This window comes from Camponotus vicinus, unplaced genomic scaffold (genome assembly GCF_025532165.1).
Source record: "Camponotus vicinus isolate PSW18456_S1 unplaced genomic scaffold, iyCamVici1.0 SCAF_1, whole genome shotgun sequence".
In the NCBI taxonomy this organism is placed as follows: Eukaryota; Metazoa; Arthropoda; class Insecta; order Hymenoptera; family Formicidae; genus Camponotus; species Camponotus vicinus.
Window position 1 is genome coordinate 26,368,970 of NW_028141945.1, and position 17,243 is coordinate 26,386,212.

The following is a 17,243-nucleotide window of genomic DNA, read 5'->3' on the forward strand; positions in this document are numbered from 1 at the left end:
AATATATTAATTTTATAGCTGTTCCCCCATATTTAGTTGTTAATAATATCAAAGATATACATCAGAAAGTTGGAAAAATGCCCTTAAAAGAATTGATAAAAGCTGTTGAAATACCTCTGAAAAGAAAAGCAGAAGATAATCAGGTAAATAGTACCACCACGCCAAATAAGACGAGTAAATGGAAAAACGAATATGTTCTCCAAAAACATAAAATTTAAAAATTATATATAGAAATAACTTTTGAAAACTAACGTAATTTTTCTCTTAAAAGAATAAAAATAACCATAATAAATCATTCCGAATAAAAATTTCAGAATTATATAATACTCCATAAAATATTTACGTTAAAATTGTTAAATTAATTAAATAGTTACCTTACTTACATTTTTGTTGCAAAAATAAATAATTCCGATATTTTCAATTGTGTTTATAATGCTTACTTTTTCTTGCAAAAATATAATTTCTTAAAAAAATTTATATATGTACAATTATTTATAATCGTATATATTCCAAAGTAAGGAGTTTTAATAATTTTAAAATTGTTGATAATTTTTATATATTTTTATATAATTTTCCATGTTTATTTTTATGATTTTTTTTTTCTTTATTTAGTCTCCATTTACTATATTGCTTTAAACTTTTTATGTTCTCTTTTCTTTAGTTAAGAAACATTTTCTATATATTAACAAACAATATTTTTTTCAGATGCAGAATAAAAGAAATTTAATATAAATTTTATAATTAAACAGTTATTACTAATTGAAAATTTTATTACGTATTTATCATTTGCAAGTTTCAACAAAAAATTTAATTACATATTTATTAATTGGAAGTTTCATTTCTCGAAAAATTCTGTCCTTTAATTTCATGTTCTATTATATTATTACTATTTTATGTTATATTAATATATTTTTAATAAAATAATATACTTTTTAAAATTTGTTACCTAGCCTGATTATTGCTTTATTATTAATATTCATTATTATTATTTATACATTATTTCATACGTTATTATTACATTTTTATACGTTTTATGAGGAAATAACAATTATTCAATTTTGTTTAAAATATAAAAAAATTATTGACATTTTATACTTAAAATAAAGAAGATGACTTTAAAATTTCCAAAATTATTTTATTATTTATTTTAATTTAAAAAATTTTCTTTTTAATTTAATTTAATTTATTTTAATTTTTTCTATATTTCTCTACATATATACATATATACACACAAACATATACTTTTCTTAAGTTTCCTCCCTTCTCTCTGTCTCTCTCTCACACACACACACACACACACACACACTCTCTCTCTCTCTCTCTCTCTCTCTCTCTTTCTCTCTCTCTTTCTCTCTCTCTCTCTCTCTCTCTCTCTCTATATATATATATATATATATATATATATATATATATATATATAGAGAGAGAGAGAGAGAGAGAGAGAGAGAGAGAGAGAGAGAGAGAGAGTATATATATGTATATATATATATATATACAGGGTGTCCCAGGTATCTTCCGTCCAAAAAAAATTATAAGTAGAGCTCGCTAAACTGAATTAAAGTCCTGCACCATTTTGCACAAAACCACGTAAAATTTCGAGGTATTAATTAAAGAAGACCAATAATTGCGCGATCCGGGTGGCTAGGCAGTCGGCCATTCCAGCGAGGACGGCCCACTGCCTGCCCGAAACATGCGACTGCTCGCGACGATGAATATCAGGTGGCAGAAGAAAACGAAGTAAAAATGATTCTTATAAACTTGTAAACACCATATCTAAAAATCTAAAAGTTTTTTTTTCGAATTCTTAACATTCTTTTAAATAGTTTTAGAGTTCTATGTAAACATTTAAAATAATTTTAATGATTAAATACAAAAAAAATTCGAAAATATGGTGCGTTAAAGTTCACGCATCGCACCAAATCATGTAAAATCAATTATTCTTCTCGGAATTGTAGTTTATTTTACAATAGTTCTGCAGTTCTGGATCAAATATATCAATGGTTTTAGCAAATTAAAGACAAGGTGCCGGGTCGTAAATGATTTAGGAGGACAGATCCTGTTTCTCGCAATCTTTGTACGCATTGCAAAATTGTCGACCACGACGGACGTCGGCGTCTGGGGAATCTTTCTGCGTATAAACGTTCCGCGGCTCTTGCGTTTTCGCCCACTATTCCATACGTGATAATCATATCAGCATATTCACTTGCGGTAAATTGGACCATGGTTTAACTGGATAACTTCTTTGTATATTAAATCATGCACGTAAGACATGCGTAACGTGGACAAAGAGATAGAAATAATTGATAATCAAATCAAATCAAAGAATTGATAATCAGTAACAAAATACAATCATTGTCGAAATAAAAGTGTTCGCACAACCCGGCAGAGGACTGCACCGACGCGTCCGGGACGAAGAAGAAGTTTTGAGAGAATTTGAAAGAAACCCCGGAAATAGTATTCGTCGTGTAGCTGATGCACTCGGCGTCTCACGATCCACAATACATCGTATATTAAAAGAAAATGGATTGCATCCGTATCATTATCAACGGGTGCAGCAGCTTCTGCCCGGAGATGCACAACAGCGCGTCTTCTTTTGTGAATGTATTTCTATTGTTTTGAATATTTTCAGTATTTTTACATGTATTTATATTAATTATCTGTGAAATACATATAGGTTTTCTCGCGCAGTGTCGGCGAAATATTTCTTTCCCCGACCGCATCCTGTGGACGGACGAGGCCACCTTCACGCCGAACGGCGTGTTTAATTCACACAATTTCGTGCAATGGCACGAAGAAAACCCGCACGTCGTTCGGCAAGGCGCATTTCAATATCGTTGGGCGATTAATGTTTGGGCCGGAGTAATTGGGAACCGAGTGGTGAGACTCCTTTTATTTAAGCAATTTTTTTCTCCCGCAGTTATCTACTAACGTTTCTGATAATGATTTCAGATCGGTCCCTATTTTCTCCCGCCGCGAATAACCGGGCAAATATATGGAGCCTTCATTGAGGATCAACTTCCGTTACTTCTTGAAGATGTTCCTCTTAATGAACGGGCGGAATTGATCTTCCACGATGGAGTTCCTGCGCATTTCCAGCGGCAAGTGCGAAATATTTTAGACGCGCATTTCCCCGAAAGGTGGATAGGTCGAGGTGGCCCAATCATCTGGCCGCCACGGTCGCCTGATCTAAATGTATTAGATTTTTTTTATGGGGACATAAAAAATCTAATAGAGCACTGGCGTGATGGTACAAAACAAGAAGTCCATGAAGCTATTGTTGCGGCCTTCAATGCTATCACGCCGGACATGGCGCACCGTGCGACGCGCAATATCATTCGAAGAGCCGAAATTTATGTACGAGAGGAAGGACGACACTTTGAACAATTTTTATAATAAATAATGAGAGTGGATTACTCTATATATATATATATTTAATAATGATAATAATAATAATAATAATAATAATAAATGCGTAGCTTTAATCTTTTATTTTAAACTTACGAACATGAACACATAAAATACAATTACATATAATACATTATATATATATATATATATATATATATATATATATATATATATGTACACACATATTTGACTTACATATAGTTAATCATTATATATTCTCTTTAATTCTTTGTATCTTTTTTCAATTAATATTTTTTCATGTCTATTTAAATAAAACGGTTCGGTTCCAATTAGAGTAACTGGTCCAAAGAATAAGTATTCATTTTGTACTATTTGAATATCTGTTTCTTTAGGCCATTTATAAACATCTAATTCGGATTTTAAAAATTTAATTTTTGTAGAATTTTCAAATATTTCAATGACTCTTCCAATATAGAATGTGTTATTATAATAGACAGCATAATATTTTTCCTCATCCAAAAGTCTTAAATTGGAAACAAACTCTTGAGAAATTATTTCACATTCATTTACATGCTGTTTGATACGTTCACAAATTTCAACAAAGTTTGTGATTTTCGTTTGATTTATATCTAAAACAAGATTTCTTTTTGTCTTTGTTCGATCTAATCTGCTTGGAAAATTTGTTATTTTTTGTGGAAGTTGGATAATTTACGAAAAGAGGATTGTGGGACATATTACTGCGTTGCTGAAAATGGCGTTGGACGTGGTGCTAGACGTAATATTAATGTGGAAGTTGAATTTGCGCCGGTGATAACAGCTCCGAGGCCACGACTCGGACAAGCTTTGCAATATGATATGGATTTGGAGTGTCATGTAGAAGCGTATCCTCCGTCAGCTATTACTTGGGTCAAGGACGATGTACAATTATCGAATAATCAGCATTACAGTATATCGCATTTTGCAACGGCGGACGAGTACACCGATACAATTCGAGTTATTACTATAGAGAAACGGCAATATGGAGTATACATATATGTCGGGCGGCCAATAAATTGGGCAGTGCTGAGACGAGAGTTGAGCTTTTTGGTAAGAAAAATTTCAAAAGAGAAAACATTTCTCTATATTTCTATGTATTGTATGTTACCTGTAGATAATTTATCTAGTTAAAGCACAAGAGAAAGCAGAGAAAGAGAGAGAGAGAAAGATTAATTGAATTGGATCTAGACTTGTCAATATTGTTGATTTGTGCATGGTAAAATTAAACATCCATCGTATTGTTTAAGTTATAAAATTAAACATCCATCGTATTATTTGAGTTATAAAATTTGATATGTGTATATGAATGTGCATTTTAAATCTTTCAAAATTTGTGTCTTCTAATTTTTATTTATTATTTTTTTTCCTTAGCTATTTACAATTGATTTATTTTGGTAGATAGCATGTTAGATTTGTTCCCTTGTTTGTTTGCGCAGAAACCATTATCCCTGTTTGCCCACCAGCTTGTGGTCAAGCTCATTATGGAACTGGCGTTATTCCAATTTCGAATTCTTTGATAATTCTAATTTTATTAATTATAATAAGATAAGTTTTTCCATATATTTTTTAAAATAATGGAAATTTAAAATAATTACATTATTTTATTATGGATTCTCAATTAGTTTGTTATACATAATGTATATATAATATATAATATGTGTGTATATGTATATATTTGTTATTTACAGAATTTCCCATACCAAATATTAACTACCCAGGCCTTCAATGGGCAGCAGCAAACAAATGCGACTCTTTAAAATGACTCTATACAATCATTAGCGTTATTATCGTAATAATGCTATAAGACCGAAACCTAGCATAAGGGCCTCAATTAATGTTTCTCTAACTTGTCTATTTCATCACATGATTATTTTTATATTGTTATTTACGAACGGAGCGATTTGTATTATCGGTAAAAAAAAAACGCGCGCATTGGAACATTTATGGTACTTGTGTCGCCATGGTGCAATTGTGAAGGAAAATTTAATTTTATTATTTCTTCTATATGCATTACGATTTTTTATAATACTTTTAAAATCTATTTTTATATATTTACATATATGTATGTTGTATAATTTTTATTGAAATTTCCATATCACTTATATAATGTATAATGTACATTTTTTCTAAATCTTTACACTTGATTTTGTTTTTTTATTGTGCATAATTATGCTGCTCAATTTTTATCAAATCATACATCGAAGTCGAAACGATATTAAATAAAATCGAGAGTAGATTAGTAGAATAGAAGAAAATATGCGATAATAAATGTAATGTGATTTTTAACTATCTATCATATATTGATTTGCTACTTGTTAACATTTTAATTATTGGAACTAGTGATGTAAATAGAAAAAAAACAAAATATTTTTTTTTCATAAAAAACGGTTTTTTATGAAAAAAAACAAACCTCGTTTTTTTTCAAAATTTTTTTTCTAGATATTTAATATCTTTATATTTTAATTATTGCAAATTGATTTTTCATTATTTTTAACTTTTTAGATGATAGATCTGAATTAACCAATATTATTTTATTATTGTAGCTCGCATTTCAATTGGCTATGTAATGCTCAATTAGTATGTAATTATTATTTTTAATTAGGTAAATATTCCAAAAACAAATTAAAATTAAACTTTAATAAATTGTGTTTATTATAGATACAAAAATACAGTTCGTAATTTAAAAAAAAATGCACTTTAGTTAATATTTTAAATAATACTTTTTAATCGTCATTTTCATTCTCTGAATCCTCGAAATTCATTATAGAAGAATCTGAAATTTCATGTTCATCGGTTTCATCATCTAAACTAATTTCATTTGTTCTGGCTTCCGATACTGTTTCACAAATTTCAGACTCTTTGTTGCTGATGCTATCTTGAGGTTGAGGAGTAATAAATTGCTGTGATTGTGAACTTTGCAACTTTAAATTGTGTGCGATATAAGCAATTTTTGCCCCCCTATCATTTGTTAATCTATTTCTCTTGGAAGTGTGTATTGCACTATATGTACTGAAGCTTCTTTTGCAGGCAGCTGAAGTAGCGGGTAATTTCAAAAATCGTACAGCTATTTTTGAAAGCTCTGTGCTTTTGCACAGACCATTACACCATGCTATTGATGAAATTTGATCAACAGTTTGCCAAAGAAACTGTTGGCTGAAAAATTCTTCTTTGGCTTGGAAGTTGGCTAAATCACAAAGGACTTTGTTTTTATTTAAATCTGGTATTTTTTTTGCTGAATCAAAAATTATCTGTATAGTTTCAGTCTAAAAATAAAAAAAAATCAGAATTAATATTTCCTATAAATATTGATAATAGTTTTTGATGAATTTGCAACTTGCAACATTTCACAAAAGAAAAATAAATTTTTTTGTGTTGTGTCTTGAGTAATAGAAAATATACATAAATAATAATAATAATAAATGTATATAAAATGTACATAAATATTCTATTATTACAATTTTTTGTCTACCTACTTGTTCATTCGGTGTCAGATCACAACTATGTTTTTTCGGATCTAGAAGATTGCATATTTTATGAACGTCAGTAGATATGGGCCACTATGGTGCGTCAAAACAAACCCCCACCACTCGGCCCCTGGCGCCGTGGGCGTGGCCAGGTGAAGTGGAGGGAGGCGTTCTGATTGGTGGAAACAATGCCCCACCTCCCGAAGTCTCGATTTTGATTGGCTTGCACCATAGTGGCCCAGAGTTTGATTGGCTTGCACCATAGTGGTCCAGAGTTTGATTGGCTCGCACCATAGTGGCCCAGAGCTGCGATTGGTCGACGCCGGCTGTGTCGCCGATTTATCAAATTTTTATTTCCCTACCTCCGCGGTACTAGACTCGAAGAAGCAATCCTCCTCCCACTCCAGCCCTGGCCCACCTGTATAGGGTTCCGAGTCAAATTCCCGTTTCCTAGCCCTTAGTCGCTCTCGCTACGTCTTGGCAGAACGAATCCCCCCACCTACCGACTTTCGGAGGGTAGCCGGCGGTATATGTCTCGAGGAAACAATCCTTACCTCCCCACTCCGTCTCGGGGCCCGCTATGGAATATCGAAACAAGCCCCCTCCGCTCGAACGGTTCATGACGCACTTTATCGGAAAAAGAGACAAAGCATCTCAGTAGGAGACAATAATTATTATAATTATTATAATTATTATAATTAGACTACATTGCACTACAGAGGTAAAAAGATGAACATGCGGATGATTGAACGCGAGGCGGGGGTGTTATAAAGGAAGAAGGGAAAAGTTAAAAGTATTAAACTCGAATTAAGATAAAAAATTTTCACATTTATTAATATTTTTCAAAACCAGCCATTTTTTAATAAAATTTTTGCTTATTATTAATATACAGAAATATATACAAAGAAGAATTATATTTATATTGTTATAAATTTTACATTTTTCTTATGCTACTTACAATATTTATAATTCTATTTTTTAAAATAAAATCGGAAAATCCGCGACTTTTATTTAAAAAAGAAAAAGTCACCCAAGAAATAAGAATATTGTTATACCGACACATATCCGTATGGTAGCGAATATCTGCTATTGATAAATCTACGCTTTACTAATACCGGCGCACATATTTTTGTTTCACTTCGCGTAACAATTTCATGAAACGCCGTACGTCGAATCGCATTAAAGCGTAGATTTATCGAAGTTTCGTTATTTTCTTCTTCTTCGTTTTCCTGTGTGTCTTTTTCTCTCGCTAATAGTAGCTTTTTTATAGCATTAAAATTAATTCGTCGCGAGTTCTCGTAATTGAGAGTAATACCCTTAACTTTACAAGTTTCGTGAGTATTACCCTCCGGTGTTCGCACGATGTAGGCGTAAAATTTCGGGCCCCCGGACACGAACGCCTCGATATAGCTACCGCGGCCGTAGCTTTCGAGTTCATCCGTCATGTCGCCTAGAAAATTTCCCGTAGGCGGCATGTATTCGTTCGAATCACCGGTGCTTATAAAAATACACGAATCCGTATCGTAATATAATACACGACGATCTAAACGTTCTAGGTACTCGTACAATTTTAAACGCGCTAGTGCAGTCGTATACGCTGCTATCACGACGTTTGTTATCGGCGAGGGAACGAGAGCCTCTTGTCGCAGTCGCCACGAAACATACATTACCTCGTCATTCACGGGTAATATGTCGGTTATCTCGTATTCGGCGCTCGTTAGTAATGTCGCGAAACGTTGTTGTGTTTTTACGATTTCGGTAGTCGGCAAATTGGATCGTTGGCCGAATTTTCCCCAGAATGAATTTAAGCATAGTTTCGCAACCGAGCGTAAACCAGGATTCCGCGCGATGTTTCGCTTATCAAGAACGATACCCTCAGTTTTTTCATATTCCCTCAAGTATCGTTCTTTTGCCTCATCGTCGTTTTCCCCGCATTCGCTCGGCCAACCACTGGCTTCCTGTTTAAGCTGTAAAAACGTATTAATATATTCGGCGAACAATCCACCTTGCCGCGACGCGCGATCGTATTGGCTAACTCTATATTGCCAAATTTCGCTTACCGACGTTACGAGATAACCTTTCTCGACGGCCTTGCGTAATTCGCAGGTTACCCAGGTACCCTCGAATTTACGCTCGCTATCATTATGAGTGCACGGTGTCTGAGAAAATGTTTCGCAGCAACTACGACATAATGCGAAGAGTAATTTTCCTCGTACGCGATGCGGAAGTACGGGGTGAAATAAATCACGAGGAGGGAGTACTCTACAGCGTATGAGGCCTTCGAGCGAGTCGAAATTATAATTCGGTGACCTTCCGACTAACGCGCTACATTCATCGCCGACGTAAGTTTCCGGATGACCGATCGGAAAAGCGCCCGTCTTCAATACAAACGGGTATAATGAGCATACGTCGACGTAGCGTATTTTCTCCGTACCTGTGACTTCGTATTGAGTTGCGATATTTCCCGTACGCCCACCGAAAAACGCGTCGCGAGGATCGAGCGGTGGTGTTTCTACCATCGGATGGTTCGCGAGAAAATCATACATTACGCGATTGTCGCGCATTTCTTGGTCGAAGGCGCACTCCCACTTTTCCGACACTATGTATCCCCGCTGACGAAGGCGCCATGAAACTGCGAGAGTTCGTTCATATCGCGAATTTAATGTATCTCCGCGATCCTCCCCCGACGAAAGCGCTTTATCGCGATTTACAGGGAAACAAGTTGGACATCCGTGCCAAAAGCAACCGTGAAATTGCAACACGTGACGCTGCGTCTTTCCCGCAACAGACGTTTCGAAATAACCATCGACGAGCGTACCCTCGATCGTGCGATATTCCCGCGCACGCCCCGCGTGATTTATACGGCGGTCGAGTTCGCGCTCCATCCATATCAGCCATTGTAAGGCTTTACGCGAATGATTGCTCGCGCATCTGTATCCCCCCGTAGGAATAATGCCTATCGTATCGGCTTGCAAAAAGTTTTTCCGGAAAACCGTCATGCAGGTCGAAGCAATAGTTGTACATTCCTCGAACGGGCATACATTTCCGCGATCTAGGAAAATTTTTCTAAACGCTACGCACGCTCGTCGAAGAATATCAACATCGTTACGACAATAGCGCACTATCTCGCGTTGGAAGTCGAACACGGTATTTTTTTCCCTCATTTCGGTATGCCATGTGAGAAAGCGTTCGCGCTCTTGCGATTTCATGTTATCCGGAGAATAATATTGTACATCGGGTAACGATCCGACGTACGTTTGATTTTCGATAGTATTAAATAAATGCGGAAAAATGCCCTTATCCTCAGTATCCTTTAGCCCGAAAGCCTTAGGTAATTCGGATAAGCGCATCGGCATATAATTAACGCTATCGATGAATTTTGTATGTCCCGCGGTTAAAAGAATAATTTTTGTGCCGTTTAAAATTACTTTCGGTTCAATATCCCTACAATTTTCCACGATATATTTCAAAATAAATTGCGCGTCGAACGCTTTCGCATTATGCGCTATACAAATTATGTGTTTAAAATATTTTACCGGACGCGTAACGAAATCTACAAACTGTTTAACCGGATCGCGTTGAAATACGAACTCTCGCACTCCGCACCAACGGCACCACACGGGCATGTTATTTTCCCCCACGCATGCTTCACAAATCTGTTGCGCGATGCATAGCGTCGGAATATGTTTTTTTATATTTCCCGTTCCTTCGACCGTCTCGTCCTGCCGCGTTTCGAAATCGTAAAATACGAAAGCCACACGTCCCTTTCCGCGTTCATATGCACGTTCGTTCTTTTCCGCGTTATCACATATGTTCCGTGCTTCTTCTTCTCTCGTGCTAGATATATCTACCTCATCCGGTACCATCGCTGATGAAGATGGCCCGGCAGAGGAAATATCGACACGTTGTCGAAGAGGTTGCATATAACACATATGATTGCGCGGTTGTTGTGAACGGCATAATTTGCAATAAGAAACGCCGCATTCGTGTTTTAAATTCCATTTAACGATACGCCCGCAACTATCGCAAAATCGCACGATGCTACAAACATTAGCGCGTGTTCTACCGTCGTACGATTTCTCGCTACGATGACGCTCGAAACACCTTGCACCGTAAAATAGCCGATTGCACGCGTCGCATTTTATTTCGGCGTAAGTGGAATCGCACGGCGGTGCGGATAAGCATCGCGGGCATTTATTTAAGCACCGATGACTATTGGGTCTATCGTTTCGGAAGCCTACATTACACGCTACGCAATAATCGCGAGTACCAGCGGCGGCTTTTAAATTTAAAATAGGATTATAATGTCGCGAATCCTCGTAATACATGATATTTAATCGCCGCGAGGACTCGCGTCCGAGAGAAGCGAGTATTTCGGCACCGTCATACATCGGTTTTTCGCCGCGACCGAAAGTATTAAAATTATACACAATAATCGCGATATTGTCGGCGGCGAAATAACGCTGGAAACGTTCGATTTCACGAATTCCACAACCCTCTTCTGGTATTGCGACACCGGCATTTCTCGTTAATTGCAATGCACATTCGCGTTGTAACGAAGAATGCTGATATCTTATTGCGTTCCATTTCTCATGCAGCTCACCCGTACGGATATTACCGCGCTCGCTATAAGTTTGAGCTACTACGAGAGCTCAAGGGAAGCACAGGTTATCGGAATTATTAATTTCGACTATCGAACGTTTCGCGACATCCTCCCGTGTTAACGTGACGCGACCGCGACCCGAAGGCATCGAGACATTATAAACCCGTATGTTAAATTGGTCGGCGATATCGAGACCACCGGCGCTCTGTGCTAACGAACTCACAAGTCTCCAAATGTCCTCGTAACTCAAATCACGCGCCGGACGAAAAGATATACCCGCAGGACCATGCGATAAATTCGGCGAATCAAACGATAATCCTACGTAATCGCCCGGTTCACATGAATTTAACGCATACGCGTGAATTTCGCGAAACGCGTTTTCTAACGAGTGATATATATCGTTGCCTTCAGTCAACGGACGTATCGCGAAACTCGCTTCTCTACCGATTACCCGGAATCTTCTAAATTGTCGCGCATTTTCCGATATTAAATTTACAAAATTAAAATTATTATTTCCGACCTGTTGGTGAAGTTGTTGCTGCTGCTGCTGATGTTGCTGTTGTTGTTGCTGTTGTTGTTGTTGCTGTTGCTGCTGGTACTCATGCTCCTCCTCCTCGTCCTCTTCACCCTCCTCGGTCTCGGATGAAATATTTTCCGAGCGGGGTAACTCGGCTACCTCCCCCTCAGTCTCATCCTCTTCCGCTTCTTCTTCCTCATTGGTGTGGGAGAGCGCAGAATTTTGTTGGCCGTCAACACCACCTCCGTATTGTACTGTTAAAAAACCGTATAAATTATAAATACTATTTTTGTTATTTTTATTATTTTAATATTTTTATACTCGAATGTAATCCGTACTATAAATATTATAATACAACGAAATAATCTCACCTTTTTAGCAATATTTGTTGTTTTTATTCCGCTACTAATATTCTGGGGAATAGCTAATCCCCCAGCGACGAGTTTCTAAAGAAAAATTAAGAATTTGGATTAAATTCGAGCATAAAAATATATCGAGAAATAAATTATTAAAGTTACCTTCTCTGGAGGGAGCGTATATATTTTCCTCTTCTTCCTCTCTCACAGTCTCTTCTTCTTCTTCTTCTTCTTCTTCCAGCACTATCACTTCTTCCTCTTCCTGCACTTCTTCTTCTTCTTCCCCACTCTCTTCTGGCTCTTCTTCGTTAATCTCCACTCTCTCGCGCTCCTCCATCTCTCGCGGAAATTCTAATAATATTTCAAGATTCGAATATTTAATATTATAGAAACAAAATTTAAAACAGTTCTAAAATTATTTTTATATTTGAATTTTCGTTTTAGCCTATTTTTTACATAATCATCATCTTTACCCGGCGAGAACACTTCGCTATCAGGGCTACTGATTGCATATGTGATGTCGTCAGCGTTCATGTTTTCCTCGTCGTCGTCGTCGTCGTCAAGAACGACAACGGGAATCGCCGGATTTTCCTCGAGTAATCGCGGTCTTCCTGAAATGTAGAATATTTTTTATTAGTATTGATTATTTTTATTACTACCGAACATTCTATCCGAGAAAAATTAGCACTCGTTTTCATTACGTGCAAAACTTACGCGAAGGACCTGCCTCGGGTTCTTCCTCTGCGCGGCGTCTACGTGAAGGTCGCACTATCGCTGTTCTCGCGAGATTATTGTTTCCTGTGATTAATTAGTAATTAAATATTTAACTTTATAATCGCGATTTTTCGTATTTTTTCTTTGAAAGCAAAAATAAATAAAATAAGTAAAATAATTACCCGTCGACTGGATCCTACTGTAGTTTTGAAGTAGGTAGGTTATATGTCCACCTACATCTTCCTCTTCTTCATATTTTTCATCTTCGCTCAAGGCTCTTCGTGCACTAATTATTTCGCCGGCAATATTTAGTAATTTCGCGTCGCCGCCGAAATGCCCCAATTTATATAAAATTGCAAGCAATGTATCGGAGCAGGCACACGCGAAATTCGAAAATACGTTGTAATTATGTTCACTTGTTTCCGTTAATTTGGAAATGTAGCTCACGGAATTTATCTTTGGAGATAAACTCGCAGCCAACTTTGCACAACTCGATATCAAATTTTTATTACACGCCATTTTTTTTTCTTAAAGGAATAACACGCGAGTGAAAATCGTACAAGTTTCCTCGGGCAAAGAAAATCTCGAAAATGCTTATATTCGGTTAAGCGTTGTCCATTTTATATATTTTCCTCCCCACTCAAAAAGGAAAATCAAACAAACCTTTATCAGCGCACGGAGAAGTCCATAAAAAATGTAGAAGTTTGAAATTTCTTGTAGTCGTATATACCGTATTGTAATTATATTTTTCACCGTAGCGCGAATAATCTATTTCATTTCTTATTTTGTTTTTCGAGAAAGCAACTGACGCTAAACATTTTGCTAATTACCTTAATTAAGTAATGGTTTACGCATATGATTTCTTAAAAACTAGGCGTAATAAAAAAAAATTTGTAATTATTTTATTTGTCAAAGATTTTTATTTTGCGTCGACCATAGCTATTGCTCGAATATAATAAATTTTTAAAATTATTTGTTTCTTTATAAGAAAAAATACACGTTTAATGCTAATAATAATAATAATACACGACGTGTTGCTGCGTGTTCGCAGTAAAGGACAGAAGGAGATATCGGGAAATATGTTGAAAACATAGTAAAAAGTACTCTGTGAATTTTTTTTTTAAGAAAAACTTGTTATGTTATTTATTATATTTTATCGATGTACATTTATTTATTGGTTTTCATAAAATTTTCGTTTTTGTAAAATCGCACGAGAAATTTCATTAAATTTAAGCGAAAGTATCTCTACAAATATAATGCTGAAATATACATCTAAAAATGTTAAATTATTAATTTGAGTTCGAACACTTTGTTCGATTTGTTCATAATTTCCTTTAATTGTGAGTTTTATAATTTCGCAATCTATGTACGATGAGGGAAGTTTTAATTCTATTTCGTTTATTATATAGTTAGCACATGTATTGACAGTATCAACGATATTAATTAATTGCGACAAATGCGTATCTATGCATTTTATAATATTTTCCAAGCCGAGGAAAGTAACTTTCTGCATCACGATAGCGGTGTTATAAGTTTTTCGTTTCTTCGACGGAGGTTGTTCTTCCTTCTCGACATTACTCGCGGAATATTCGTTGGTTTCCTTGTATGCCACTAGAATAGCCCTCGAGCCATAAGCGCTGGTAAAGTTGATGGTGATATTGTTAATAATAATCGGATTTATTCCTCCCGTTCTTTTTTGATCGTCGTTCAAATACTGTCTCATATGTTCCATGCAGGATTGAAATTGCTGCCACGTGTCGGAGTCGAGACAAATCCCATCGGCATTATTGCTCGTTAATTTAACAATTGGAACAAAACAGTCTTCCTTCGTCGATTGCAATCCCACTTGTATCTTCTTAGTGAAGGATGAATTAAGTCCGTATGTTGTTGATAGCAACAAATCGGTTTCTTCCACCGTTGCCGATTTTATTGTCTCCATTTCCCGGCTCCTTAATATCGCAAACATGCGAGGATTTCACAAAACTGGCTATTTCGGTCGTTCCAGCCATTACTATTAACCACTCGAAACAAACTCGAAAAATGTACTGTGCAAAAAATAATCACAACAACAACGTTAGCGTATTTGCGTAGAATTTTTCTTCTTCGCTCGAGACTTAACTTCTGTTAACGACGAAATTCGAATGAATACACGGTTTGTCCTCGCGCTTATATTACTGCTTCTCCCACCTAAAAAAAATCTAAGCAAAAAGAGTGGAGGGAAATAATATGGGCAGAAGTGAGCATAAATGCGTATTCAAACAAAATATTTTACAATAATCAAAGAAAAATACCGAGAAACTTCTATAAACGTTTCTAGAAACTTCTAAAAATTTTTTCTAAGCTATATCTCGAGTGATTCACCACGGGAAAAATATTTAGGGGATGTTTTATTAAGGAAGATTCGAATGATAAATTTATAGATATTACGGGCGGGGGTATATCTGAATGTTTAATTTAAAAAAAATGTGAAATCTTATCAGATTTCTTAGTCGATACGGTATATATGCTGTTTCAGCATGAGAAAAAAATAGGTTGAGGATTTAGGATGAGGGTTTCGCTAGGGTAGATTCAAGGTGAGGAAGATTTTCCATATCTTCCTAAATTATTTGGAAACAGAATTGTTTTCTTAATCACTATTGCAAATATAGCGGGGTTATTTTAAAATGAAAACCATTGACGGTTATCTTAAGATGAGATTATTTTATTGAATGTCTCTAGTTTTTTAACGTGTGTTTAGGGTTTTAAGAATCTCTAGATATTATTATTATATCACGGGGGGATAGTGTTTGTCTGAGTCAGCTATCGGTTGATTCATAAAATACGAGTATGTACAGGTATTTTGTAATTTAGGCGATACATCGATTTAAAATATATTTTCCAGAATTTAAGCATTTTATTTTTACTATAAGCGTATATGGAGAATCAATTATAAGCTCATTAGCGTTGTTGCTCGCGAAAGTCGCCGATGCGAGCCTACCCTCGCGCGAATACGCTTACTCGCGGTCGCGCGTCGTGTATCATCTAATCAGCGGTGCTTTCCGCTCGCACGCGTAACAGAGAACGCTAGCGCGAGCACGTGGCCGGCGCGGATGGGGCCCCACGCGAATAAGCTTATTTTCTTCTTACATTCCTGTATAATATTCGAGGAGCATGCGCATTTTTTTCTTTCTTAGATTATTGTTGTTAAATATCGTCGTTTACTTTTTTATTTATGAGATTGTTCCTAAACGCGAAATCGATTATTTTGTGTAATGGACGTGCGCTGGAAACATCCTTGGACGTCGATCGTCTGCGGTCCTACGGGATGCGGGAAAACAATTTTCGTGAAAACATTTCTTCGACATTTATCCCGCATGTCCGATGTCCGATTCGAGAGAATTTTATTTTATTACGCCGAGTGGCAAGATGCGTATCAGTGCTTACATTGCGACACGGGAGAGAGAGAAGAAGAGAAAAGCGAGAGCAAATATAGCGATAATGCTTTAATAAAATCGAGGAAAAATATAATCGAATTTCGCGAAGGGTTACCGCGTCCGGAGGATTATTCTAACGATGCGCTTTCTCCGAAATTGGTGATAATCGACGATCTTATGAGGGAATCGTCTTCGTGCGACGCTATCGTGGATCTATTTACGAAAGGAAGTCATCATAAGAATCTCAGCGTTATACTCATTTCGCAAAATCTTTTCCATCAGGGACGTGGACAGCGCGACATATCTCTCAACGCGAATTATATAGTAGTTTTCAAAAATCCGCGCGATCGTGCGCAAATTCGTCATTTAGCGCGTCAGGTATATCCTGACGATCCAAAATTTATGGAAGAAGCGTACTACGACGCTACCTCGAAGCCGCATGGATATTTATTGCTCGATTTGAAACAATCGACTCCAGACGAATACCGATTTCGCACGTGTATCTTTCCGGAGGATACTCTACATTACGTCTACATACCACGTAAATCTGTCATTAGAGCCGGAAGCGTATAAAAGAAAGGTATTCGCAGCCGCGAGTTGTAGTTGTGCGATTATGACGCAATGGTGAAAAAAGCAGACCCTAACAAAACATCATCGACAGCAACATCGAGGATAAATTTATCGAATAGCGCAATAAAGACTGCAAAACGTTGCATCGGAGAGAGGAACCTGTGTCTCTTAAAAACTCTATGCTATTTGAAAAAAAATCAA

General features: G+C 36.2%; 1 protein-coding gene and 1 pseudogene across 1 annotated transcript; one reads left to right on the plus strand and one right to left on the minus strand.

The window, feature by feature from the left end:
* The first annotated feature begins 3,939 nt into the window (after window positions 1-3,939).
* LOC145963293 (lachesin-like) lies at window positions 3,940-4,954 on the plus strand (annotated as a pseudogene).
* Window positions 4,955-11,521: 6,567 nt separating this feature from the next.
* On the minus strand, window positions 11,522-13,418 carry LOC145963354 (uncharacterized). Its single transcript, XM_083085231.1, has 3 exons — window positions 12,819-13,418; window positions 12,508-12,696; window positions 11,522-12,243 (listed from the first exon to the last, which is right to left on the minus strand). Exons 1-3 carry the CDS (start codon window positions 12,877-12,879, stop codon window positions 11,522-11,524), a joined length of 972 nt encoding a protein of 323 aa, XP_082941357.1. The 5' UTR covers window positions 12,880-13,418.
* Window positions 13,419-17,243: the final 3,825 nt, after the last annotated feature.

Excerpts from the sequence above, each read along its gene's own strand:
- LOC145963354 (XM_083085231.1), bottom strand. The coding sequence starts at position 12,879 with ATGAACGCTGACGACATCACATATGCAATCAGTAGCCCTGATAGCGAA. Across the intron at positions 12,697-12,818 it reads TAGCGAAGTGTTCTCGCCGG|AATTTCCGCGAGAGATGGAG; the intron begins GTAAAGATGATG and ends AAATATTATTAG. Across the intron at positions 12,244-12,507 it reads ATACGCTCCCTCCAGAGAAG|TACAATACGGAGGTGGTGTT; the intron begins GTAACTTTAATA and ends GTTTTTTAACAG.